The 27,828-nt window shown below is 47.5% G+C and overlaps 1 protein-coding gene across 3 annotated transcripts in view; it reads right to left on the bottom strand.

Moving 5' to 3' along the window:
- Positions 1-642: 642 nt before the first annotated feature.
- LOC144695083 (uncharacterized) overlaps positions 643-27,828 on the bottom strand; it is a 44,996-nt gene continuing 17,810 nt past the window's right edge. For 2 of the 3 annotated variants that reach the window (XM_078566034.1, XM_078566072.1), the window contains exons 3-9: positions 26,704-26,841; positions 11,920-12,000; positions 9,243-9,344; positions 7,123-7,147; positions 5,717-5,778; positions 2,241-2,307; positions 643-1,677 (exon numbers count right to left, since the gene is read on the bottom strand). In XM_078566034.1, coding sequence (XP_078422160.1) covers positions 1,644-1,677; positions 2,241-2,307; positions 5,717-5,778; positions 7,123-7,147; positions 9,243-9,344; positions 11,920-12,000; positions 26,704-26,841 — 509 coding nt within the window. In that variant the 3' untranslated portion in view covers positions 643-1,643. The remainder of the gene's footprint in view (positions 1,678-2,240; positions 2,308-5,716; positions 5,779-7,122; positions 7,148-9,242; positions 9,345-11,919; positions 12,001-26,703; positions 26,842-27,828) is intronic. The other variant, XM_078566137.1, reaches the window with a different exon arrangement.

The raw sequence follows: 27,828 nt of genomic DNA, 5'->3' as shown, positions 1-27,828 counted from the left end.
ATTCCCAGAGAGATTAAAAATCTGTCTGTCCCGGCCTTAAACTTATTCAACATTGCAGGATCCACAACTCTCTGGGATAGAGAATTCCAAATATTCACAGCCCTTTGAGTGAAGAAATTTCTCCCCACCTCAGTCCTAAATGATCGGCCCCTCCTTATCCTGTGACTGTGGCCCCGTGTTCTAGATTCCCCGACCAGTGGAAACAAGCTCAGCATCTACTCTATTTATGGGGCATGGATTTTTGTCTCTCCCAGGAGATTACATGACTGTGGACGATGGGGCGGGGCGGGGGGATATGGGGAAGGGAAGGAATGTTTAGACACAATACTCTGGCCTTTATAGTGTGGGGCAGGCTTGATGATCTGGCTGATCATTGCGTGTTTGTCAGTTTTGTCAGTCTCATATGTCACTTCTCATTTGTGCTTCTAACTTAATTCATTTTTGTAAAATATAATAATTGCTTTGGTCAAAGCACTCTGTACTCATTCATATCCTGCATGTTAGTCCCTGGAAATATTTTCCTTGTTATGTTCGTTAGGGGCAAACATCGTTCACAGTGTGTGTGCGTGTGCGTGTGTGTAAACTCTGAAAGCATAAAAGGGAACGGCGCTTAAAAAAAAACGTGAATTCCGACACCAATGGTTGTGGTTCCTATTAAATCTGCACTTTACTGAGTAATGCCACAATACAGAGCACAACACAATCACAGTTCCCAGCCAACATCTTTTCTTATTGCATTCTTGCATTGTTGTATCATGTGTCCTTCCTGAGAAGCCTGTGCATTCTGAACAGCTGAATAGTTTCTCACACAACCCATTGGAAGCAATGACAACCGGTTTTGTGATAGATTTTGAAGGTCTTTACGATTATGAAGAATTTTAATAAGGGAGAAGATGCTTCCAATTTTGGGAAGCCCAAAACAGGTATAAGACAGTCATTAATAAATTCAAATGGGGAATTATCCAGAGAGTGTGTGGACCTCACAACCACAGGGAAATGAATAGTGTGGATACATTTAAGGGTAAGTTAGATAAACACATGAGGGAGAAAGGAATAGCAACGTTTGTTGGTAGGGTGTGTGGAGTGGGAGCGAGGAAGCTTGTTTGGAGTATAAACACTGGCATGGGCCAGCTGGGATGAATAGCCTACTCCAGGGCTGTACATTTGATATAATGAAAGTCAGAAGAATGAGGCTAATCACAATGCAACAGCAGAAAACACTAGAAACGTTTCCAAAGGGCTCTGGAAATAACTTGAGGTAATTGCTAACAGAATTATTTATGCTTTACTAATGAAATCATCAGAATGAGGATAAGACTTGTCACTTAGTGCCCTAACAGACAACCTTGTTGCTTTGGCGCCCCAACAGACAACAGTTGCTCAATTAATTATTAATTGCCCTTTATCCTGAAGGATCTGCATTTCAGAATGCAACTCAAATTCTGTCATTCACTGTTAAATAGGAGATTTCTGAAAACACTCAACAACCTCACAACTCGCAATCAAAATTCAGTTGTGGGGGGGTAGTCACACTAAATCCATTAATCACTGCACCATTGCAGTCGTACAGTGCAGAATCTCAATTCTGAATAAAGATCCTTAAATGGAATTCTCTGCACTCGATAGATTGTTGTGCTTGATGGTCAGTTTAGAGAAGGTCTTTGCTGATTGTGGATCCTGCAACAAAATAAAAAATACATTAAAATTGCACAAAGACAGAAAATAAAGATTAAATCGTAAATTCATTTCATCATAAACATACAAATCTGAATTGTATTCAATTAGCTTATCTATTCATCAGCTGATCTGATCTGGCCATGTTAAAGTCCCCTAAACCTTCCTCTCCTCCCCAAATCCTCCCAGTCCTGCAGCATCATCCTGGGGAACATGGATAATGGGAGGTTCCCTTCCTCCAGGTCTGGACATTTTAAACTCCCGTTTCCTGCACTCTTTGGTCTTACCTCTGCTACATTATGAGGAAGTCATGGATTTCCTCATCAGCAAGATACAGAATCAGCTCAGCTGCTCCAGCGAATTTCCCTTCCTCTTGCCCCCTCCCCAGCTGAAACCCATGACCCCCCCACGACACTTTCATTCCAGTCTTGATCCCTTAGGGATATCGGTCCCTGTTATCAACACTTTATGGAGGAATAGATTAACTTGGTGCATGATTCCTTAGGCTAAGCATTTTATACCAGCCCATTGATAAATGCAGTAAACAGGACATTCATTGTACATACTGAGCCTGAGCAAGATCCTCAACCTTCCCATTTTCCACAGCATCATGCTTCCCAAAAGATGGTTCACCTATAATTGGTCAGAAAAACATCCAAGATAAGGACATGAAATGGTGACAACTTAAATATTATTTATTGAAGCTGTTGTAAGAGACCTGGGTGACAGCCTTGGTTAACACGCTGTCCTTTGGCCTCTCATGGGAGACTGTGCGTGGCACTGGCATAGCCAACCTTTGCTGCCCATCCCTAATTGCCCCTTGAACTGAGAGGCTTGCTGGGAAAGTTAAGAATCAACCACATTGCTGTGGGAGTCAATTGTAGGTCAGGCCAGGTAAGGATGGAAGACTCCCTTCCCTAAAGGACATTAGCAAACCAGATGGTGGGAATTTATGACAATCGATGATAGTTTCATAGCTTTCAATTCCAGAATTAGACATTAATTTAGTTAATTCCACCAGCTGTTATTGCGGGGTTTGAACCTGTGCCCCCAGAGCATTGGCCTCAGCGTCTGGATTGCGAGGCTGGTGACATTGCCATGACGCCGTGGGCTTTAACCAAGGATTATAGAGCAGAATTTTACAGCCCGTGGACAGACGCGCACCCAACCCGGTCGGGCGTAAAATGGCGGGTGATGATGTGAGGTGAGCACTCCGACGTCATCGCGCAGTCGTGCGATATTTCAGTCGGTGGGCGCATGTGAGAGTCGGCAGTGCACCCGCCGACAATTAAGAAGCCTATTAATAATGAACATATATAATGAATAAAAATTAATTCATTAATCAGGAGAGATTTGTCGCTGCCCGTCCAACGTTATGGTTGGCGGGCGGGTGAGTTGGCCAGGCGGCCTTCGGATTTTTGAGGAAACCTCATCCACAGGCAGTTTGAGGTTTCTGATATTAATTAAGAAAAAAGTAAAAATGCTTTGACATAATTTTTATTATGTATATGTTCACGGGAGTGAGTCCCTATTGGGGGGGGGGGACATCTTGTTCAGAGTTTACAAATCTTTTATTTTTGACTTTAAAGTTCTTCAGCTCCCTGAAGAAGGCAGCTCTCTGCCTTCAGAGACCTTTCACTGCGCACTCCCCCCCCCGGCGCCTGCGCTGACACCATCGCTTGCCCTCCTCCCTCCCCCCGGCGCCTGCGCTGACACCATCGCTTGCCCTCCTCCCTCCCCCCAGCGCCTGCGCTGACACCATCGCTTGCCCTCCTCCCTCCCCCCGGCGCCTGCGCTGACACCGTCGCTTGCCCTCCTCCCTCCCCCCGGCGCCTGCGCTGACACCATCGCTTGCCCTCCTCCCTCCCCCCGGCGCCTGCGCTGACACCATCGCTTGCCCTCCTCCCTCCCCCCGGCGCCTGCGCTGACACCATCGCTTGCCCTCCTCCCTCCCCCCGGCGCCTGCGCTGACACCATCGCTTGCCCTCCTCCCTCCCCCCGGCGCCTGCGCTGACACCATCGCTTGCCCTCCTCCCTCCCCCCGGCGCCTGCGCTGACACCAGCGCTTGCCCTCCTCCCTCCCTCCCCCCCCCATCCAGGCAGCCCCGAGCTTCTGACGGTAATTCCAGCCAGTGTGGAATTGTAGTTGGGGGGGGGGTGCCGATCGCAGGCGGCTGCCCCTTTCCCGGCCCCTCCCGGGCCCACCCACTGCACCCACCCTCAGGGACCTGAAAATTCTGCCCATAATCTCCCACTCCCCACTCCCATTATGAAATGAGTTTGGAAAGGTTCAATATGTTGATAGTGAGTGTGTCTCCCTATCAGAAATATTGGCCACAGTTTGTCATAAACTGGAACATTCAGTTGCAGAGATTCACGAGAGATGGTGCGAGAAATATAAATGTCAAACTGGTGCAAGTGGAGTTAATTCTAATTAATGACATTTCTGGGGCCTCTCTGCCCTGCTCTAGTTGATCTGGGAGTTCTAATTCTACCTTTCGACCTTATAAGTTGGATGATGGTCCACGGACAGTTCTGAATGTGATGGGAGCGACTAGAAAATAAAAGTTAAAACATTTTACAAATTCAGACTCCTGTTTGGTGGAGGTTCTGTAAGCTAGATTGACAATGAATGTAAATCAGTGCCATGTTAAGAGCAGCACTTAAGTTGCTCGTGTGCTTTAGGATTTGAGTTAAGACTGCCCCAGTCCATTTCAAGAACTTAAAGAGCAGGGGCTGGAGCGAAAGAAATGAAGATGGACCGGGGCCGGTGGCGGAGTCTTGCTGTGCACTGTCCTGTCAGGGACCACAGGAAGTAAGTCTAAGCAAGTAAGTCCATTTCACATAGGAAAATTGAACACAACAGAGAAGATTTCCTCTCAATTGCCTTTGGCTGAGTTTGAACCAAGAGATGAAAACACAAAGGGGTAAATTCCTCCCTTCACCACAGGGGCAGTAATGTAACTGGGCAGTTCACCCACTGTGATACAACCCATCTCATTTTCAATCTATCAACATTAATCTGGAATATAAAGGTAGTCTCAGTAATAGAGAACATGGCAACTATCATCGATTGTCGTAAAAACCCATCTCCTTCATTAATGCCCTTTAGGGAAGGAAATCTGCCGTCCTTACCTGGTCTGGCTTACATGTGACTCCAGACCCACAGCAATGTGGTTGACTCTTAACTGCCCTCTGAAATGGCCTAGCAAGTCACTCAGTTCAAGGGCAACTAGGGATGGGCAACAAATGCTGGCCTTACCAGTGTCACTCACATCCCGTGAAAAAATAAATTTTAAAAAATAATAATCTCAGGTACATTGAGAAAGGCCTATTATGTGCAGACTATCTCTCTGAACAAATTACAATCCATGTGGTACAAGAGAATTGGATAAATAGTTGAAGGGGAACTATTTTAAGGTCTATGGGGACAAGAACTAATTGCTTAGCTCTTTCAAAGAGCCAGCACAGGTATAGTGAGCCAAATGGCCTATTGTGTACAGAATCATTCTATGATTCTAATATCTAATCTTCTGCAGCATCATGTCTCCAATTCTTATTTCTTTCCCAAGCTGTCAGCAATTTTTGGCTTTGTTCAGAAGCCTCCTCATGATGTTCAGTGACCATTCACCACAGGCTGCAGCTGATGGGATGGGATGAATATCTGGGAGGCCATCTCAATACATTTACTGTGCAGGATGAAAAATCTCCTGCTTGCCAGTCACATCGAGACTGCTGGTCTGTTTGATGGAGAGCTCACCTGGTTACCATAGAAAGAGCTCCTCTCACTTTCTCTGCTGAAGAACAGGAATTCAATAATCAATAGATTCAAGATTCAAAATACAAAAGGAAATGACAATACACATCTGGATGCTACCAGGCTCTTTGCTGGTTTCCAGATGTGGGCCACACCAACTGCCCTAATCTACTGGAGCTAAGCACTCCCACACAAACTCCAATCCGACTTTTTATTTTAGTTATTCAGAATTGTTGCATTGTGAATGGTTCAGATTTAAAAATGTATACAAGAACTGTATTATACCGGCATCCGTATCAGTTGACTTTATCGAGATGAGGGTCACTTGGTCTTTATCTGCAGGGGTCCTGCATCAATTTCATGGAAAAGAGAAGCACAATTAGGAGGTAATCCCTTAATTTCAAAATCCAAATATTACATCTTGTCAAGGCAGTAAGCTTAATTACCCCCAATAGTCGTAAGTGAGGTCAGCTCTTTCATGGGATGTGGGTATTACCAGCATTTGTTGCCCATTCCTAATTGCCCTTGAACTGAGTGGCTTGCTAGGCCATTTCAGGGGGCAGTTAAGAGTCAACCACATTGTTGTGGGTCTGGAGTCACATGTAGGCCAGACCAGATAAGGATTTCCTTCCCAAAGGGACATTAGTGAACCAGATGGGTTTTTACAGCAATCAGTGGTGACCATCACTGGGACTAGCTTTCAATTCCAGATTTTGTTAATTAAATTTGAATTCCACCAACTGCCATGGTGGGATTTGATCCCCTGTCACCAGGGTCTCTGGATTACTACTCCAGTAACATCACCACCATGCCACCATCGTCCCTCATTCTGCAATAGAATGTTTGTGTTTTGGACCAGCTTTAGTTGTGAGGCAGGGTAGTCCTAAAACAGATCTCTGTTCAATGGGAACACACTCCGAGAATTCTAGATTAAAATTGAGTACATTGAAGATGCCAGAATTAGGGAAGCACAGAGATCTTGGAGTTGTGAGTCTAGAGGAGATTACAGGGATAAGGGTGCAGGGACATAGAGGAATTTGAAAACAAGGATGAAAATTTTAAAATTGATACATTGCTTCATCGAGAGGCAATGGAGGTCAGCGGGCACAGGGAGTGACGGCTGAACTGGACTTGGTGTAAGTTAGGACATCAGTAGTTGGAAAATGGGAGTTTGAATAGTCACACCTACAAGTAACAAAAACATGAATGAGCTTTTCAGCGGTAAGGGCAGAATGGAGTAATATCAAAGACATTTCTTCCTTTAAAAGAGATTTTAACAGTGGTGAGTTTGTAATGGGACAGGTACTGTTAGTGAAACAAGGTTGTCACTGTAATATGCTGATCAGGCGGCTTCACTCTGTATTAAGTGATCAAGAATCACAAGCCACCATTACAGAGTCGTTACAATTCACCAGCTTACATCGCACTGCCTCTTTAGATTCTCCAAATAAACATTCACGGTAAGAGTTTCACACAACATGAGTCTATTTTGGGAATAAATGACAGGAAGTGTGTGATGTCTCTGTTAACCACAGCTGGATATACGCTGGAGGAACTCTTCACCTCGGACTTGCCAACTCACAACGAATTGCCCACGAACGACCTGTGGAGTGAGATTCTGAAGCATGAGGTTAAACATCTGCATCTATACCATCAACACAGAGTCAGTTATTTTAATAAATTATACTCACTGGTCTGATGTGCTGTCTTTTGCCTCTGTTCAAAGAACAGAAATAAAATTACTTGAATTGTGGAAATGATAAATAGAGCTGATCTTTTTCTAGAGTGTGAGCTGCCCCATCAATAGATTTTCCACTAAACTTTTCCATTTAAACCCAACTGAGCTCCTCTCACATTGTGATCGGGTGGAAATGGTGATGCAGAGCCCGAGGCTGCTTCACTCACAGGCAGTATGGGAGATTCATCTGCACCGGTTTAATTTGATAATCAGTACCCTTGGGGCTGAATTTCCCCCACCCCTGGGAGTGCGTTAGCAAACAGGCAGGAATGTAAAATTGGGCACAATGCCATGGGTGCCTACCTTCCGGACCCTCCCCACCACAATTGTGTGCGGGACAGGGGAGGTGTTGGACAGCACACCCCCCCCACCCCCCATGGGCCAATTGAGGCCCTCAAACGGCCAATTAATTGCCACTTAAGGGCCTCTCCCTCTCCCGACAGCAAGTTTTCCCGTGGCAGGTAGAGGTCAGGGCCAAGTGTGAAGCCCAACAGCTCCTTCTGCTCAGGCTTGTGGCTGGCAAGGTGGGGTCAAGGTCCGCTTCCTCCTTGGGCCCACCAGAGCAGGAGTGAACTTGCTCCCAACAATTACCCAGGGGGTCGCAGACCCCAAGCAAGCATAAAATCCCATGGGGGCCTCACTCACTGAAGATATGTACCGGACTATTGTGGAGGGGTGAGGTGAGTGCTTACATTCCCATTCCTGCACACATTTGCCTGGATGAGTGCAGCTCCTACAACACTCAAGAAGCTCGACACCGTCCAGGGCAAAGCAGCCCACTTGATTGGCACCCCACCCACAAACGTTCACTCCCTCCACCACCAACACGCAGTGGCAGCAGTGTGTACCATCTACAAGATGCACTGCAGGAACTCACCAAGCCTCCTTAGACAGCACCTTCCAAACCCACAACCTCTACCATCTAGAAGGACAAGGGCAGCAGATGGATGGGAACACCACCACCTGGAAGTTCCCCTCCAAGTCACTCACCATCCTGACTTGGAAATATATCACCGTTCCTTCACTGTCACTGGGTCAAAACCCTGGAACTCCCTTCCTAACAGCACTGTGGGTGTACCTACACCACATGGACTGCAGCGATTCAAGAAGGCAGCTCACCACCACCTTCTCAAGGGCAATTAGGGGCGGGCAATAAATGCTGGTCTAGCCAGCGATGCCCACATCCCGTGAATGAATTTTAAAACGTGCACCAAAAATACAAACTTGGAAAATTTCATCCTTCATTCCTACACAAGTTTATACTTTGGTTGTTGTTCATACCTCCAAGGAAACCATTGAATTTTATATAATATTTGATCATCCCTCTAACACCCAGTCGCATTCCTGATCAATATTTATCCAGCTCCTTTTTTTAAACAAGAGTTTGTATTCTCCACCTAGCTGTCTGTGTGGTTAATCTGTGTTTGAGGGGACAATTTCCTTTCTAACTTCCAGTCTCATTTAAAGCTTGTTCATTTTCAACTTGTGCTCTGTGGTTCTGTGGTTACAGTACACGGTAAATACTCTGGGTGCTGCAGAGTTTGCTGCCACTGGGCTGTGAATGATAAGCTGAAGAGAGTGATTTTGAAGTTGTATCTGGCCTTAGTGGGAAAGCACCCCCTGTTCAGATTTAGTCTCCGTGTTACAGAATGAACAGAGCTATTGGAACAAGTCTGGCTGAAGCTGACTCAACATCAGAAGTTTGTTAATTTATAACAACATCTGAATAAAGATGGTCAGAAATAGAGGCTGTGGTCGGTGCAGCCTGCACACTGTGATACCATGTGCACCACAGTAAATACACTCCCCCCAACCCCTCCACCCCTCCCAGAGGCATGTGATCTCCTAAGAGAGAAATAAATGCACTCCCTCAAGAAAAGATGGATGAAGGAGAGATATGTTTGAGATTCCAGGTTTTCAGGGGTATATGGAAACTAACTCAATTCAGGAAGGATTTTTTTTTGCCAGCAACAGGATTCAAAACCCCTATTGCACAGGCCACATGGACCAGAGCCTCTATTTCTGACCATCTTTATTTTTGAACAAATAGTGAAAAAAGTCATCTTACTGTACCTCTCTTGTGCTTTCGATAATTTCTGCATTTGAATCTCAGAACAATGAGGCTGATGAGAACCATCATTGCAACGATGAGGAGCAGAACCAGGACGAGGTTTTCTAAAATAAGAGAAATTGGGGGCAGTAGTTAGAGCAAACCAGCTGACAAATGGCAAATTGAAAGGGCTGAGTGAAAATAGTATCTTTACCATGAACCCTTGTAAAGAAAGTAAAATAAACCACCTCTATATCAATAGCACTTTTTACAAACACAGGACACTCCAAAGCACTGTACAGCCAATGAAGTACTTTCTGAAATAGTCACTGGTTCAATGTAGGAAATCGGTGCACAGCAAGATCCCACAAACAATGTGATTGTTTGTGGGATAAGCACGTCTTGCTTATAACAATTCCATTCTGGGATCCTTGCAATCTATTTATACAGCACCAAGCTGAGACCATTTCCAAATGTGCTGAATTAGCGATGGTTAATGGAGTATATAGTCAGTTTCAGTGATGTTGATTGAGGGATAAATATTGGCCCCAGGACACCCAGGGGGAGCTTCCCACTCTTCTTCGAAACAGCGCCACGGGGTCTTTAGCATCCACCTGAGAAGACTGGGATGTCAAAGCTTTGGAGAGGGTGTGGAGGAGATTTACTAGAAAGGGGTCAGGGATGAGGGACTTCAGTTATGTGGAGAGACTGGAGGAGCTGGGATCGTTCCTCCTGGAGCAGAAAGGGTTAAAGGGAGATTTGATAGAGGTGTCCAAATCACGAAGGGTTTGGATGGAGTAAATAAGGAGAAACTGTTTCCAGTGGCAGGAGGGTTGGTAACCAGAGGGACACAGGTTGAAGAGAATTGATAGAAGAACCCGAGGTGAAATGAGAATTGTATTTTTGTGGTGTGTTGTTACAGTCTGGATTGTAGGGCTATGGGGGAAAGAACAGTGGGAGTGGGACTAATTGGAAAGTTCTTTCAAAGTGCTGGCACATGCACGATGGGTTGAATGACCTCCTTCTGAGTTTTATGATTACATGCTTAATTCAAATGCTAAATATGATCCCCAATAAGGGTTAAACTGCACCACTATAACACAATGATCATTAATCTGGACCCCAATAACATGGTGATTATTAACATGAATCCCAATATTTATTGATGAGAACCCCTATAACAGTGATAATACATATGCATCTCAACAACTTAATGATCATTGATATGAACCCCAATATCACAGGGATCACTTCATGAAAAGCACCATTAAATCTGTTAGGCGCATCTTGCTTATAACAATTCCATTCTGGGATCCTTGCAATCTATTTATACAGCACCAAGCTGAGACCATTTCCAAATGTGCTGAATTAGCGATAGTTAATGGTGTATTATATAAACGAGAGCCCCCACACAAGGCTCTGTGTTGAGAACAATAATCAGAATATTAGATGTGTTGCTTTGTCCCAACGTCTCACAGCCTGTCTCACTTTCTGTCCATTAATCTTCATCATTTGACAACACCTATCTCTTTATTTGTGGTTTATTCCATTCTCACAATTTTATTTATGTATTTCACACTCACAGAGAGAGCAGCGCTTAATTCTACCCCGGCTGCATTGCAAGCCAATGGAGGTGACAGCAAAGCAAGAATTGATACAACAGGAAAGAGTTTGCAAAGTGGAGCCTGGGAGTCAATATCTTCATTCAAGAAACTCAGCTTCCACGACATAATCTTATACTTGGTCCTAGTTGATCATGTAGGAACCAAGGAGGCAATGTGATTGGGCGAGGCCATTACTGGTCTCTGATGGGTTTGTACAGAATATTGTCATGTAGCCTTATTATCGTACATCCCTACTGCCCTCATGTGGGGCATGTTAGGACACTGCCATACATCCTTTATCTATACACAAGTTCGAACTCTGGGAAACTCCAAAGTATCTGGTTAATTTTTTTATATTAAATTGAGTCAATGGTATGATATAAACAAAACCCTTATATTGCCCACGAGATTGGTATCGATTGTATCTCACTTATAAAAGATTTATTATCAGGAGATTGTATGTTGACTTGGCTGCTTACATTAGCCTTAGAAAAAGTAGGTTGAACTGCACCCCTAACCCCACCGCCTACCCCCCACCCGACCTCACCCTGAGGATCACCAGAGCTTCAGGAGTTAGATCATGAGCAGAGATAACAGAAACTAAGCTTGTACTCTCTGGAATATAGAAGGTTAAGGGGTGATTTGATGGAGGTTTTTAGGATTTTGAAAGGAACTGATAGAGTAGAAGAGAGAAAGGTTGTCTGTGGGCGAGGCAGTCTAGGACAAGGGGACATAACCTTAAACTCAGAGCCAGACCTTTCAGGAGAGACATTTGGAAACACTTCATCTCAATAAAGGGTGGGAGAAGTGTGGAACTCTCCCACAGTAGATGATAGTTCAAGGAGTAATTTTAAAGCTGTGATTGATTGAGTTTTGCCATTAAGGATATTCAAGGGATACGGAGACAAGACGGGTAAATGGAGTTAGGATATACAACCGCCATGGCCTTATAGAATGGCAGAACAGGCTAGAGGGGCTGAATGGATTCCTCCTGCTCCCATGTTTTGTTTTAACTATTGTTCAACACACAAAAATTACCTGATCCTCCCTGCCCCCCAACTAGTACAGAACCGCGGGTGAAATGAATGGTTCTTACTGGCAGTTGAAAAATCTCCAAGTGGAGCTCCATTTGTAGCTGAGTCATTCCTGGGATTGTCTTTCAAAGATAGAGACGGTCCTAGTGATATGTAAAAATAATAAAATCTTAAGACATAGGTCATTACAAGAGGGAGCAGGACTAGGAATGTCAGGGTCAACACAGCCTTGAGGTAACTCGCATTCAATTTTACTTCAAGAGAAACCTAACCTGACTCTGGGAATCAGTATCAAAACATTCATAAACACAACCACAAATCAATTAAAATTAACCCGCAGGGACTGAGGTGTTCCTGACAAAATATATTCATGGTCAATAAAGAAGAACCATAGAATCATACAATACAGGAAGCCGTTCAGTCTTTTGTGCATATTGTAAGTAGGCCGAGATAGTAGGTTTTTAGTATAACTTGGCCATTTATAGATTATTTTCATATTGTATTCACTGTAGTAAGGCAACAAGGTCAAGACCCCATTTTGTACTTGATAACATTGACATTCAATGGCATTACCATCACTGAATCCCCAACTATCAACCTCCTGGGGGTTACCATTGACTAGAAACTGAACTGGACTCGCCATATAAATACTGTGGCTACAAGAGCAGGTCAGAGGCTGGGAATTCTGCAGTGAGTAACTCACCTCCTGACTCCCCAAAGCCTGTCCATCATCTACAAGGCACAAGTCAGGAGTGTGATGGAATACTCCCCACTTGCCTGGATAAGTACAGCTCCCACAACACTCAAGAAGCTCAACACCATCCAGGACAAAGCAGCCCGCTTGATAGGCACCACATCCACAAACATTCACTCCCTCCATCACCAATGCACAGTAGCAGCAGTATGTACCATCTACAAGATGTACTGCAGGAATTCACCAAGGCTCCTTCGACAACACCTTCTAAACCCATGACCTCTGCCACCTAGAAGGACAAGGGCAGCAGATAGATGGGAACACCACCCCCTGGAAGTTCCCCTCCAAGCCACTCACCATCCTGACTTGGAAATATATCGGCCGTTCCTTCACTGTCGCTGGGTCAAAATCCTGGAGCTCCCTCCCTAACAGCACTGTAGGTGTACCTACACCACATGGACTTCAGCGGTTCAAGAAGGCAGCTCACCCCCACCTTCTCAAGGGCAATTAGGGATGGGCAATAAATGCTGACCCAGCCAGTGAAGCCCACATCACTTGAAAAATAATCATGCACATGTATTAATTAAGAATTACTGCATAATTAGCAACCAGCCAGAAACAGTTGATTCACTAGGTAGTGTACCTCAGTTAATGTGTAATTGAAGAATTAGTAATTAATCAAGTAGCTATATTATTATAACTGAGTTTTATTCCATTGTCTGTAAGTTAGTAACTTGCTGCTGTAAACCTCTGTCAGTGGGAATATCAGATATTGGGCATCATGAGCAGACAATATGGCAGGAAGGCCAAATATTGGTGTCACATTGTTGTGAAACCAGTTTGTGATCGTCCCCTCAGCCTATCGATGGCGGGCTGCATTTCCCACCATCGGACGTCGGGAACCTCATTGTAATACATCAGTATATCTTTATAAGGCCAGCCCACCGGACTCAACCCCCCCCCATTGGATCACCCACCCACATCGGCACGATCGCACACCAATGTGTTTCACAACCGCATATACAAGGCATGCACTGGGCGGGCTGCACTTTGAGGGGAACTCGGAGGTGAGGGCACAGTAACGCTGCGGAGCACTAGCGAGGGACGCCTGTCGGACTTCAAGGTTGAGGTGTGTTGGGGTGGTGGGGGGGTGCGGGGGTGGGTGGGGGGGTGGTGGGTGGGGCACAAAGGTTGCCCTGCAGTTGAGGCAACTTTGGTGGGGCAGGGTCAAGGGTGGCAAAGACGTCCCTGTGGTTGAATGTAGCGAACAGGGTTGGGGTGGGCGTTATAGGCGGGGGAAGCGGCCATGCATTAGGGACACCTTGTAGTGACCATTCCTCTGCAGCTGGGACAGTTCAGACGCAGCCACATTGATATGATTGGATTCAGGCCTCTAGCTTCTCTGCCCACTCAAGCAACGCAGAAGCATCAAAATGCCATCAAGTGCTCCAGAGCCTTTCACCCCTTGGGCACTTACTGCAAACTAATGAGTGTTTTAGTGGACGGCAGAACAGTTAGACGACTGGGCACGTTGTATAATCTCCTCGCTAAAACTGGCCATGGAGCAGTCACTGGTGGAGGCGCTCATGATCCCTTACAATGTCATCATCCCATTTGGAACAGTCTCCCCCATGGTTCAAGCTAACAGTGCACCCTTGCAGTGCGGGTTAGGAGAATGCCTGTGCCTGAACTGAGAGCACAGCCTGCAGTCCGGTGGGCAAAGCTGCTGCCAATCGGTTGGGTGGAGTGAGGTGGAGGTGGGTGGAGTTTTGGGTAGCCAGGCAGCGCACTAATCTCTGGCCTCCAAGTGGTGGCCAGCACTCTCCAGGATGTGTTAAGGGGCCTTCAGACTTAACTAAGAGAAGTCCTTAGTGCACCCATGCTAACCCTCGTGTCTCTCTCTTTCATCCTACAGGAGGAGTGCATGCCCAGTAACCTAGTTGTGTGCCTCGTGGCTTACAGAGAGCAGACACGATGGAGGAGAGAGCGATGGAGGCGCCTGGCTGTGCAGAGGGAGGAGCAGCACCCTCTGGAAGAAGGGGCAACCGGGGCTCCCACACACAAAGAGCCACAGCGAGCTGTCACAGGCCGGCGCCTAGCAACACTCAAGGTCGCCTTTCATTCCTGCAGATGACTGAGAACCAGTGTTGCCGAAGATTGTGCATGTCTAGGAGCTGGTCGGTCACATCTGCCACCTGGTACAGGATTTGGTGCCACAGGGAAATGGAGGGCATCCACTGCCAGTGGCTATGAGACTGACCGCAGCGCTCAATTTCTGGGCTCCACAGGTGACCCCTGGGATATCACAAGCCTCCACCCACAAATGCATCCATGAGGTCTCGGATACCATCTTTGCGAGGGCAACACAGCTTTGTGCATTTCGCCCGGTACCAGGACAGTCTGCAGGGTTGGCTCCTTGGGGACAAGAGCTACCTCCTCTCTTGCCTCACTCAACAGCCTGGGATACATTTCATCCGGGCCTGGAGATTTATCTACTTTTAAACCTGCCAGAGCACTTAGAACCTCCTCCCTTTCTATGCTAATTTCTTTAATTATATCACAGTCCTTCTGCCTGATTTCCATACCCACGTCGTCCCTCCCACTTGTGAACACCGACACAAAGTATTCATTTAGAAACCTACCTAGTCTTCCGGCTCCACACACAAATTACCATTATGGTCCTTAATGGGCCTTACTCTTCCACTAGTTATCCTCTAACTCTTAATGTACTTGTAAAATAACTTTGGATTTTCCTTTATTTTACCTGCCAATGTTTTTCATGCCCCCTTTTTGCTCTCCTAGTTTCCTTTTCAAGTTCCCCCCTACACATTCTATACTCCTCTAGGGCTTCCGCTGTTTTGAGCCCTCGGTATCTGCCATAAGCCTCCCTTTTCCTCCTTATCCAATCCTGTATATCCCTCGACATCCAGGGCTCCCTGGATTTGTTGGTCCCACCCTTTGTCTTTACTGGAATATGTTGGCCCTGTACTCTCCCTATTTCCTTCTTGAATGAGTCCCACTGCTCTGACGCAGATTTACCTAAAAGTAGCTGCTCCCAGTCCACTCTGGCCAAATCATATCTGATCTTATTAAATTCAGCCTTCCCCCAATTTAGAACTCTGATTTCTGGCCCATTCTTGTCCTTTTCCATAACAACCTTGAATCTAATGGAGTTATGATCACTATCTGCAAAATGCTCCCCCACTGATACCTCTACCACTTCCCGGCTTCATTCCCTAAAATTAAGTCCAGGACCTCTCTTGTAGGATCTTCTACATACTGGCTTAAAAAGCTCTCCTGGGTGCATTTTAAGAATTCCGCTCCGTCTAAACCTATCACACTATGACTAACCCAGGTAATGTTGGGGAAGTTGAAATTCCCCTACTATTACTACCCTATTATTTTTACACTTCTCTGAAATTTGCCTACATATCTGCTCTTCTATTTCTCTCTGACTATTTGGGGGCCTATAGTACACTCCCAGCAATGTGATTGCTCCTTTTTTGTTTTTCAGTTCTACCCATGTGGCTTCATTTGAGGAGCCTTCTAAGATGTCATCCCTCCTTACTGCTGTAATTGATTCCTTGATCAATATTGTGATACCCCCTCCTCTTTTACCTCCTTCCCTGTTTCGCCTGAAGACCCTATATCCTGGAATATTGAGCTGCCAATCCTGCCCCTCTCTCAACCATGTCTCTGTGACAGCAATGACATCATACTTGCAAATGTGTGAATGTTTGACTCCAGTCTGGCTTATGGTAGCGCATATACCCTCTGTGAGAATGTTCCTGTCATGGAGATGCAATGGAGGCCCTAATAGTCGCTTGATTGCAGGAGGATGATGACGACATGTAGTGAGGACACTCCATAGATCTTCACATCGCCTCTGAATGTTTGATTCCTTTCTGGCCGAGGGCAGCTCGCTTGTGCTCCGTGATCAGGGTCATATCATAGAGTTGCAGCCATGAAACTTTAAAAGCATCTGATCCTTTGTTTGCCTTCAGCACCTGACCCCTTCAGGGGCACAGCATCACTGGTCACAGATGCTGAAGAGATGGGGGCCATCTTAAAGGTTCTGAGAGCAGACATAGAGAATGAGGGAACTCTGTGACGCCTGCCCACGATATTCTGGCAGCAATGACAAGCACCACCATGGTGTAGACATCAGTAACGTGTCCAGGCAGTGAGAGGCTGGACCATCACTTTGGTCTGGAGGTTACACACTGCACAGGGAAGAGGCCCTGGACTGAGACACCTGCTTTTATCTTGTGCAGAAAGGTTTCACATCTGAGTGACACGAACACTGCTCATCAGAACAAGGAGCCATTGGCAGGGAGACATTCTTGGGAGTTTATTGACGTTGACCAATAACCTCCACGCTCCCCAGCATTGGATTTTGGGTGGTCCCTCAAAGATGAGTTGGGGAATCCCTCTGGGAAGTTCCCAGGTAAGGGTTTGCACAGCAATTGCCCAGACGTGCACACTTCCTCTGGACAGTTTCCCTGCGCTGGGAACCATCCGAAAATGCAGTTTAAATCACAAACTTCAGATGGTTCCGCTGGGCTTATACCAACAGTTACCACAACATGCCCTTCAGTCTCTTTTTGTATCATCAGCAAATTTGTATATATTACACTCTGCCCCCTCCTCCAAGTCATTAACATAGTTAGTAAATAATTGATGCTCTAGGACTGATCCTTCTGGCACTCCACTAGTTACATCTTTCCAACTGAAAAAGACCCATTAATTCCGATTCTCTGTCTTCTGTGTGTTAACCAATCCTCAATCAATGCTAACACATTACCCCCAATACCGTGAGCTCTTACCTTGTGCAATAACCTTTTATGTGGCACCTTATCGAATGCCTTCTGGAAATCCTAACACACTACATCTACCGGTTCCCCTTAATCAACCCTGCTTGTTATATCCTCAAAGAACTCTAGCAAATTTGTCAAACATGATTTCCCTTTCACAAAACCATACTGACTCTGATTGCGTTTTTAAGCTTTTCTAAATGTCCTGCTATTTCTTCCTTAATAATGGACTCTAGCATTTTCCCACTGACAGATGTTAGGCTGACTGGCCTATAGTTTCCTGCTTTTTGTCTCCCTCCCCTCTTGAACAGGGGCATCACATTAGCGGTTTTCCAATCCGCTGGGGCCCTCCCAGAATCCCTAACCTCGGGCATCTGTCAATGATCTATCTTCAGCCTCCTCCTCAATCACATACTGCTCCTCAGAAGCATCAATCCAAATGTGAGATCATCTTCCACATGAACCCAGTGCAGTGCTCCCTCTGTTGACCCCACGACAGTATGGCGCTCTGTCTATACTAACCCTCCAACAGTGCAGCACTCCCCCAGTACTGACCCTCTGACAGTGCAGCACTCCCTCAGTACTGACTCTCTGACAGTGCAGCACTCCCTCAGTACTGACTCTCTGACAGTGCAGCACTCCCTCAGTACTGACCCTCTGACAGTGCAGCACTCCCTCAGTACTGATCCTCTGACAGTGCAGGACTCCCTCAGTACTGACCCTCTGACAGTGCAGCACTCCCTCAGTACTGACCCTCCGACAGTACAGCACTCCCTCAGTACTGATCCTCTGACAGTGCATCACTCCCTCAGTACTGACCCTCTGACAGTGCAGCACTCCCTCAGTACTGATCCCCTGACAGTGCAGCACTCCCTCAGTACTGACCCTCTGACAGTGCAGCACTCCCTCAGTACTGATCCCCTGACAGTGCAGCACTCTCTCAGTACTGACCCTCTGACAGTACAGCACTCCCTCAGTACTGATCCTCTGACAGTGCAGCACTCCCTCAGTACTGACCCTCTGACAGTGCGGCACTACCTCAGTACTGACCCTCTGACAGTGCAGCACTCCCTCAGTACTGATCCTCTGACAGTGCAGCACTCCCTCAGTACTGATCCTCTGACAGTGCAGCACTCTCTCAGTACTGACCCTCTGACAGTGCAGCACTCCCTCAGTACTGATCCTCTGACAGTGCAGCACTCTCTCAGTACTGACTCTCTGACAGTGCGGCACTACCTCAGTACTGACCCTCTGACAGTGCAGCACTCCCTCAGTACTGATCCTCTGACAGTGCAGCACTCCCTCAGTACTGACCCTCTGACAGTGCGGCACTACCTCAGTACTGACCCTCTGACAGTGCAGCACTCCCTCAGTACTGATCCTCTGACAGTGCAGCACTCCCTCAGTACTGACCCCCTGACAGTGCAGCACTCCCTCAGTACTGATCCTCTGACAGTGCAGCACTCCCTTAGTACTGATCCTCTGACAGTGCAGCACTCCCTCAGTACTGACCCCCTGACAGTGCAGCACTCCCTCAGTACTGATCCTCTGACAGTGCAGCACTCCCTCAGTACTGACCCCCTGACAGTGCAGCGCTTCCTCAGTACTGATCCCCTGACAGTGCAGCGCTCCCTCAGTACTGACCCTCTGACAGTGCAGCGCTCCCTCAGTACTGACACTCTGACAGTGCAGCGATCCCTCAGTACTGACCCTCTGACAGTGCAGCACTCCCTCAGTACTGACCCTCTGACAGTACAGCACTCCCTCAGTACTGATCCTCTGACAGTGCATCACTCCCTCAGTATTGACCCTCTGACAGTGCAGCACTCCCTCAGTACTGACCCCCTGACAGTGCAGCACTCCCTCAGTACTGATCCTCTGACAGTGCATCACTCCCTCAGTACTGATCCTCTGACAGTGCAGCACTCCCTCAGTACTGATCCTCTGACAGTGCAGCACTCCCTCAGTACTGATCCTCTGACAGTGCAGCACTCCCTCAGTACTGACCCCCTGACAGTGCAGCACTCCCTCAGTACTGATCCTCTGACAGTGCAGCACTCCCTTAGTACTGATCCTCGCAGCACTCCCTCAGTACTGACCCCCTGACAGTGCAGCACTCCCTCAGTACTGATCCTCTGACAGTGCAGCACTCCCTTAGTACTGATCCTCTGACAGTGCAGCACTCCCTCAGTACTGACCCCCTGACAGTGCAGCACTCCCTCAGTACTGATCCTCTGACAGTGCAGCACTCCCTCAGTACTGACCCCCTGACAGTGCAGCGCTTCCTCAGTACTGACCCTCTGACAGTGCAGCGCTTCCTCAGTACTGATCCTCTGACAGTGCAGCACTCCCTCAGTACTGACCCTCTGACAGTGCAGCACTCCCTCAGTACTGACCCTCTGACAGTGCAGCACTCCCTCAGTACTGACCCTCTGACAGTGCAGCACTCCCTCAGTACTGACCCTCTGACAGTGCAGCACTCCCTCAGCACTGACCCTCCAACAGTGCAGCTGGGTCAAAATCCTGGAACACCTCCCTAACAGCACTGTGGGTGTACCTACACCACATGGACTGCAGCGGTTCAAGAAGGCAGCTCACCACCACCTTCTCAAGGGCAATTAGGGATGGGCAATAAATGCTGACCCAGCCAGCGACACCCACACCCTATGAATGAATTTTTAAAAACTCCCTCGGTACCGCGCGGAGAGTTTTATGCTGGTCTGTATGTCTCTGGCAGGGTTATGTGCAGGAGAAAAGTTACAATAATAGAAATACGTGGAGAAAATGAGCATCAAGACGATGGAGGGAAAGAGAACCAGAGTCCTGGGGAGTAAAGCACTGAAATTGTTAAAATTTAAACTGGCCCTCCCGATATTGCCATTAATCATAAAGGTTTAATATCATAGCAATAATGATAGTGACAATCTTTATTTCTATTATATTATTGGGTTTGTTTAATTTAACCATTTTCGAGATGAAAGTGTTATTAAATGCCCCATCGTTAAAATGAAATTTCTTTAATGCTGCCAATCGTATAAAGGTGCAATTATTAATTACCTGCAATGAAGGAGCACACAGTACACAAACAGGCCATTCAGCCCAGCTAATTCATGCTGGGATTGATGCTCCATGTAAATCTTCTTCCCAGCTTGTTTTATCTCAGCTCAGCACCATAGGCTTCTCTTTACGCTGTACATTTTGAGTTGGTTTGATGCAGTTTTGACTCTGTACTGACACCAGCCTGAGAATCAGGTGTCCAGGTCCGTGTGAAGCGAAATCAAATTTCCGAAGCTCTTAAAGATCCTGACTCCAGCTCTTAGCTGATGTTTCGTTCTAACTGTGGTGTCGGTGCCAGGCACTGTGACAAGATGCAAATCAAAGAAGATTCGTTTGGACACTTTCGGAGCGTCCCTCGGCTGCCAAAAGGGGGAAATACTGCGGATGCTGGAAATCTGAAACAAAAACAGAAAATGCTGGAAAAGCTCAGCAAGTCTGACAGCGTCTGCGGAGAGAGAAACATCTCGAGTCCGTGTGACTCTGACGAAGAGCAATACAGACTCGAAATGTTAACTCTGTTTCTCTCTCCACAGACGCTGTCAGACTTGCTGAGCATTTCCAGCATTTTCTGTTTTTGTTTCAGATTTCCAACATCCGCAGTATTTTGCTTTTATCTTAAGGCTAGTGTAGAGTGAGTGTGAGAGAGGGAGAGTGAGTGTGAGAGAGGGAGAGTGAGTGTGAGAAAGGGAGAGTGAGTGTGAGAGAGGGAGAGTGAGTGTGAGAGAGGGAGAGTGAGTGTGAGAGAGGGAGAGTGAGTGTGAGAGAGGGAGAGTGAGTGTGAGAGAGGGAGAGTGAGTGTGAGAGAGGGAGAGTGAGTGTGAGAGAGGGAGAGTGAGTGTGAGAGAGGGAGAGTGAGTGTGAGAGAGGGAGAGTGAGTGTGAGAGAGGGAGAGTGAGTGTGAGAAAGGGAGAGTGAGTGTGAGAGAGGGAGAGTGAGTGTGAGAGAGGGAGAGTGAGTGTGAGAGAGGGAGAGTGAGTGTGAGAGAGGGAGAGTGAGTGTGAGAAAGGGAGAGTGAGTGTGAGAGAGGGAGAGTGAGTGTGAGAGAGGGAGAGTGAGTGTGAGAGAGGGAGAGTGAGTGTGAGAGAGGGAGAGTGAGTGTGAGAGAGGGAGAGTGAGTGTGAGAAAGGGAGAGTGAGTGTGAGAGAGGGAGAGTGAGTGTGAGAGAGGGAGAGTGAGTGTGAGAAAGGGAGAGTGAGTGTGAGAGAGGGAGAGTGAGTGTGAGAGAGGGAGAGTGAGTGTGAGAGAGGGAGAGTGAGTGTGAGAGAGGGAGAGTGAGTGTGAGAGAGGGAGAGTGAGTGTGAGAGAGGGAGAGTGAGTGTGAGAGAGGGAGAGTGAGTGTGAGAGAGGGAGAGTGAGTGTGAGAGAGGGAGAGTGAGTGTGAGAAAGGGAGAGTGAGTGTGAGAGAGGGAGAGTGAGTGTGAGAGAGGGAGAGTGAGTGTGAGAAAGGGAGAGTGAGTGTGAGAGAGGGAGAGTGAGTGTGAGAGAGGGAGAGTGAGTGTGAGAGAGGGAGAGTGAGTGTGAGAGAGGGAGAGTGAGTGTGAGAGAGGGAGAGTGAGTGTGAGAGAGGGAGAGTGAGTGTGAGAGAGGGAGAGTGAGTGTGAGAGAGGGAGAGTGAGTGTGAGAGAGGGAGAGTGAGTGTGAGAGAGGGAGAGTGAGTGTGAGAGAGGGAGAGTGAGTGTGAGAGAGGGAGAGTGAGTGTGAGAAAGGGAGAGTGAGTGTGAGAGAGGGAGAGTGAGTGTGAGAGAGGGAGAGTGAGTGTGAGAAAGGGAGAGTGAGTGTGAGAGAGGGAGAGTGAGTGTGAGAGAGGGAGAGTGAGTGTGAGAGAGAGAGAGTGAGTGTGAGAGAGGGAGAGTGAGTGTGAGAAAGGGAGAGTGAGTGTGAGAGAGGGAGAGTGAGTGTGAGAGAGGGAGAGTGAGTGTGAGAGAGGGAGAGTGAGTGTGAGGGAGGGAGAGTGAGTGTGAGGGAGGGAGAGTGTGTGAGAGAGGGAGAGTATGTGAGAGAGGGAGAGTGTGTGAGAGGGAGAGTGAGTGTGAGAAAGAGAGAGTGAGTGTTAGTGAATAAATATGTAAGTAAGCTGTTAGATATTTAGAATTCATTGCCTGGTTACAGGAAACAGGATCTGCCTCAGTTATTTTGAGAAACAGTTCAGGCTGTTTCCAGATGTTGGGTAACTCACAAAATCACCGCACACCTGGAAACTCACCTGTAATGTTTAGGAATTTACCCTGCAACATCTGCTTGGATGAGAAGCAACAGAAACACTCGGGACAATTGAGATTTGATTGAAAACTGCCACACGACTAGTGACGTGATACGATGATGATGGAATTATCCTTGTCACTGGGATCAGTCTCTGTCAGCGAGTGTCCAATAGGCCCAGGCATGAAGCAGGGGAAACTGCAGTGACCCCAGAGTCACAGGGTACACTCACCACACACACTCCCCCCGCTGGTGGGTTCTTAGACAGGGGGGAATTCCCACCCGCCCGACCTCGCAGTGATTTTACACCTTTTCCCCAGTTGAGGCCTGTAAGTGGCCGTTTCCCGCCTGGCCTCAATTTCTAGGCTGACGGGAGGATTTACCCGGAGTGGGAGGAAACCCAAAAAAGAACAGGTTTAGATCTCTGGCGAGAAGTGGGGATGGGGTGGAGCCTCCACCACAAACCCCCCTTCTGACTTTGGGCACACCCCACCCCCCCAAAACCCCGCTTAAGGTCTGGCGGCCTCTGTACCTCCCTCCACTCCCCACCCGGCCTCTCCTCCGACTTGGCACCCCCACCCCAGGCGTTCCCTACCCTCCCCGGCCTGGGACTCCGTGCCCTCTGGCCCCGGGACTTAGGCTCAGAGATCTTCCTGAAGCTTCTATCCTGTCCAATGCAGCTCTTGTTGCTGCAGGGACTGGGGAGCTGCCGGCCAATCGAGCGTGAGGGAGGGAGAGTGGCTGGGGGGCGCTCGGAGGCGGTAGGGACATGTTTCACGGTGACTCTTCGGATGGCGGGGGAGGGGAGCCCTGTTGTCCGATAAATTCAGGCCCATGTTTCTAAATTAATTCCAAAATGTCCTTTTCTGAGAGAAACCTGTCTAATTTCCATTTGTGGGCTTATACACTAACAACTTCCTTCTTCTCCCTGTATCTTTCCCCACCTCCTGGGAGTTGGCTGGGTAGGGATTAGAGGGGGGGCGTCTATAATTAGGTGGGGTGGCAGGAGGTGCCACACTCATCGCCTACCCGCCACAGGCTGGTATTTTCCCAGTGGGGGATGGTGGTCTCCTCACAGGCTCTTGGGTACTAGGGGCAGAAGAGCTCCTGGTTGAACACCATGTGTCCCATTCGGGGACCCCCAATGGAAAGAGCCACACCCACTGGAAAACCACCTCTGCCCTCGTGATCAGGCCCCAGCCCTCGCTGAGGGCCCGCCTGATTAGCCACAGCGAGACCCAACCCCACTTACCTGCACTCCTGGCCGGTTCTATCATCACCAGGCTAGGCCTACTGCAGTGGTCACAGTTCCTGGAGGATCCTAAGGGTGGGACATCCTGCCTCAAGAGGGGCATAAGACACAACTGGAGGCAATTAATTGCCTGGGCAATGTGAAACTGAGTTGTAGTTTCCAGGCCAGTGGACATGTGCTCAGCCTCGGTGAACACTCCCACCGACTCCACTTAAACCCCCAGCCTCTGTTTCTCTCTGCACAGACACTGCCCGGCCTGCTCAGTGTTTCCAGCATTTTCTGTTTTTATTTCAGATTTCCAGCACCTGCAGTATTTTATTTTTATTGCACCTTAATCTTGAATCTACAATGTTGGGCACCTTGTCGTAGGCCTTTTGAAAATCCAAATACATTACATCTACTCCCTTTCCCTTGTCTACCCTTTCCATTGTTTTAGATCACCCTTCAATCTTCTCCTTTAAAAGAGAAGACTCCGCCCTTTCCCAAGAAGTAAAATTAAAAGCTGCAGATCAGCAGGAGATTCTAGGAGTTATTTAACAATGTTGGACTTGTTATACTGCAGAAAGAGAGACATGGGGTGGAATTTTCCAAACTGCTGGCATCGGGCACCAGGGCGGGTGTGAACGGACAATATTGCAGGAAAGCCAAAAATCCGTTTCACAGCATTGTGGAACCCCAGTGTGCAACCATCCACTCTGCCCGCCAATGATGGGCCACATTTCCCACCTTTGGACATATGGAACTGGGCAATGTAAAACTGAGGTGTGCTCAGCCTCGGTGAACACCCCCACCAACTCCACTTCAACTCCCAGCCTCTGTTTCTCTCATATCATTAATAAGTCCAGTTTGCTGGAATCATCCCCAACGCTGGATCATCCGAGCAATCGCGTCGATGTGTTTCACAACTGGACATAAGCCACATGCACCTGGTGAGCTGCACTTCACTCGGGACTTTGAGGTTTATTTGCCTACTTTGCTTCGGGCAGCACTCGCAGTCATCAGCGCCAGGCTTCACAGGCAGCACCACATCACTGTTAGGGGGGTTCACGGGCAGGTCTCTACCTACCAGAGTAAGGCAGGGGTAGCTTTTCAACGGATGCAGGGCTAGGGCTTGCTTGGGGAAGGGGGAGAAGAGGCCTCAGGCAAGGGAAGAGGCAGCAGGGCGAGGGCTGTACTGGGGAAGGAGGGTATCCCAAGGTGTGTGTGGGGGCACATGTTGATCTGTGCAAGTGGTCTCAAGATGGTGAGGGCTGAGGAGGCAGCCTCCAGAGGAGATGAGGCCAGATGGAGATGTGAGGGTGAGTGTGAGAGAGTGAGCGATGAGATGGTTGCCTTACCCTGGCTGCATGGATGAGATCATCCATCCTCTATCTGCACTGGATGGTCAATCTCTCCTGTGCAGCATTGGCACTGACCATCACTGCCACCGCCTCTCAGGCCGGAGTGGTGAGATTGCTGGATCTCCTGCGGCCAGAGCAGAGGTGGAAGACATCACGGTGAGCCTCCAAAAGGCATTCCAGTGATGGTCACTGAACTCCTCTGGGCTTTCAGTGCCGTGTCTTCACTGGAGCTGTCCTGGGCTGCAGCATTGAGAACTGTGTGCGCGGCTGTAGTTTAGAGATAGCCCCCGGAGTGAGGAAACAGTGAGGTAATGGCATGGCGGGTAATTCAGAGGCTGCCTGCTGGTGAGAGGGCGTGTTTCCTGTGGCTGCATAATTAATGAGGTGAGATTGGGGTGATTCGGTGTGAAAAGCCACCATTGCTGCCGGCGGGTAAAATATCCTTTTTACCGCCTGCTACCGCACTTAGTGCAAACCTGGGATGATTCCAACCATGGATTCTTGCCGGCTTAAGACACTTTTTTTTGGGCAGAGGCATTTTGAAGTCCCCTTTACAGCTTTTCAAACATACCCCAGGCTGTGAGCAATAAACCCCTGGGGAAAGAAACCCGGTGAGATTTCAAATGCAAATGTGGAAGAGGCTAACTAGAGGCCGTCAATATAAAATAGTCAGCAAGAAATCCAATGGGGAATTCAGTAGAAACTTCTTTACCCAGAGAGAGGCGAGAATGTGGAACTCGCTGCCACAGGGAGTGGCTGAAGTGAATAGTGTAGATACAGTTAAGGGGAAGCTGGATAAACACATGAGGGAGAAGGGAGTAGAGGGTTACAATGGTGGATTTAGGTGAGGAAAGATGGGAGGAGACTCGAGTGGAGCATGGACTTGTTGGGCAAATGGCCTGTTTTAGTGTCATACATCCCATGTAATCCTATGTAAATTTCAGTGCCAGTGCAATGCCATGTATGTAAGTCATACAGCCCAATCAAACTACATGCTCTTTTAGTTGTTCGCAATAGGCAGAGTACAGACCATACTCAGCCAGCCTGTACTTGCAAAGCCCAAAATAAAACATCTTAGATGTTTTGATATGATTCCACAATTGGGCAGCACTTGATGGACAATCCTGAGTGCACTAATAGCTATACCTAACCAATTTAACACTTGCTAGAAGTGACATACATTCATACACAGGGATCTGTTCTCTGCAAACAAAAGGAACATGCTTAAGCCTTGCACCTTATTTGAATTACCCGGGAGCTTGGGGAGCCTATAGTTCCATACTATTTTCTCCATGTCAACACCTTGGCCAATCTTAGCCAACTTGCCAACCAAATCAACATCCCTTTTCCCCTGTAGTAGAAATTGTTGTGATTGTTCAAAATTTGGTGTTCCTGCCTTTGTCCTGATGAGTGCAAGATGAAAAGCTTCGACAACATGTCTCTCTTTTCAGTAATATTCCAGTTCTGTAATCCTATGCAAAAAATCTTACCAGTTGTGGGTGCTTCAGTTGCAGAATGTGCTGTGGAATCGGAAGCTATTCCCGGGTTATCAGATTTAGTTGTTGAACTGGAAACCGATGGAAATCCTGAGCTTGTTGGAGACTCTGGTTGTGAATCAATGTTTCCTCCTGTGGTACAGCATACATTAGTCCCAACACTCGCTGCAATGTTTAAAGTCCTTTCTCCTTAACTAAATGCAGTAACTTCAAAGGAAATTTCTAATGAACAAGTTAATGGTGGAAGCAGTTCATTGGTTACTGAGGGATGCATGGGTCTGAGTTCTGGATCTCTGCAGGTAGAACATGCACTCCTCAGTCTGGAGAGGATGCAGAGGAGATTTACTAGACTGGGGTCCTCGCGATGAGGGACTTCAGTTAATGTGGAGAGACTGGGGAAGCTGGGATTGTTCTCCTTAGAGCAGAAGATTGAAGGGAGATGTATTAGAGGTTTTGAAATGATGAAGTGTATTGATAAGAATAAATAAGGAGAAACAAGTTTCCATTGGCAAGGGAGTCAATAACTAGAGGGACACAGATTGTTGAATTAAAGAGATGAAAAATTTCTTTTTTTACATAGTGAGTTGCTGTGATCTGGAAGGCGCTGTCTGAAAGGGCAGTGGAAGCAGATTCAATAGGAACTTTCAAAAGGGGATTGGATGAGTACTTGAAGGGGGAGAAACTTGTTGGACTATGGGGTAAAGAGTGGGGGCAGTGGAACTAATTGGATAGATCTTTTACAGAGTCCAGAACAGGCATGATGGGCCAAATGTTCTCCTTTTGCATTGTGAGATTGAGTAAAGCTTAAATGATTTCCCAGCCAGACTCCAGTAGATGGAGCACTGTATACATAGGAGGTGATGAGGGGTGAATAGTTAACATTGGGCTGCTCATTTGAATAACAAGGAAAAGCGTCACTTAAATGGGAGCAGCGAAGATAACATGTGGACACTGTCCTGAATATCTGAGTAAAGTTTTTAAAATGCAATAGTATCAATGTATTCTGTCCTGGCTGATCCTCTGCCTATTTCTCTTTTCACAGCACATCTTTCTGTAACACTTGACAGGCTGTTAAAGTGGAGTCAGCCTAGTACCACGAGGTGAACCCGAGCCTATATT

Source organism: Cetorhinus maximus, chromosome 1, assembly GCF_964194155.1.
Source record: "Cetorhinus maximus chromosome 1, sCetMax3.hap1.1, whole genome shotgun sequence".
NCBI classification, from domain to species: domain Eukaryota; kingdom Metazoa; phylum Chordata; class Chondrichthyes; order Lamniformes; family Cetorhinidae; genus Cetorhinus; species Cetorhinus maximus.
Note: the sequence above shows the minus strand (reverse complement) of the source record. Positions and strands in the feature narration are given on the sequence as shown.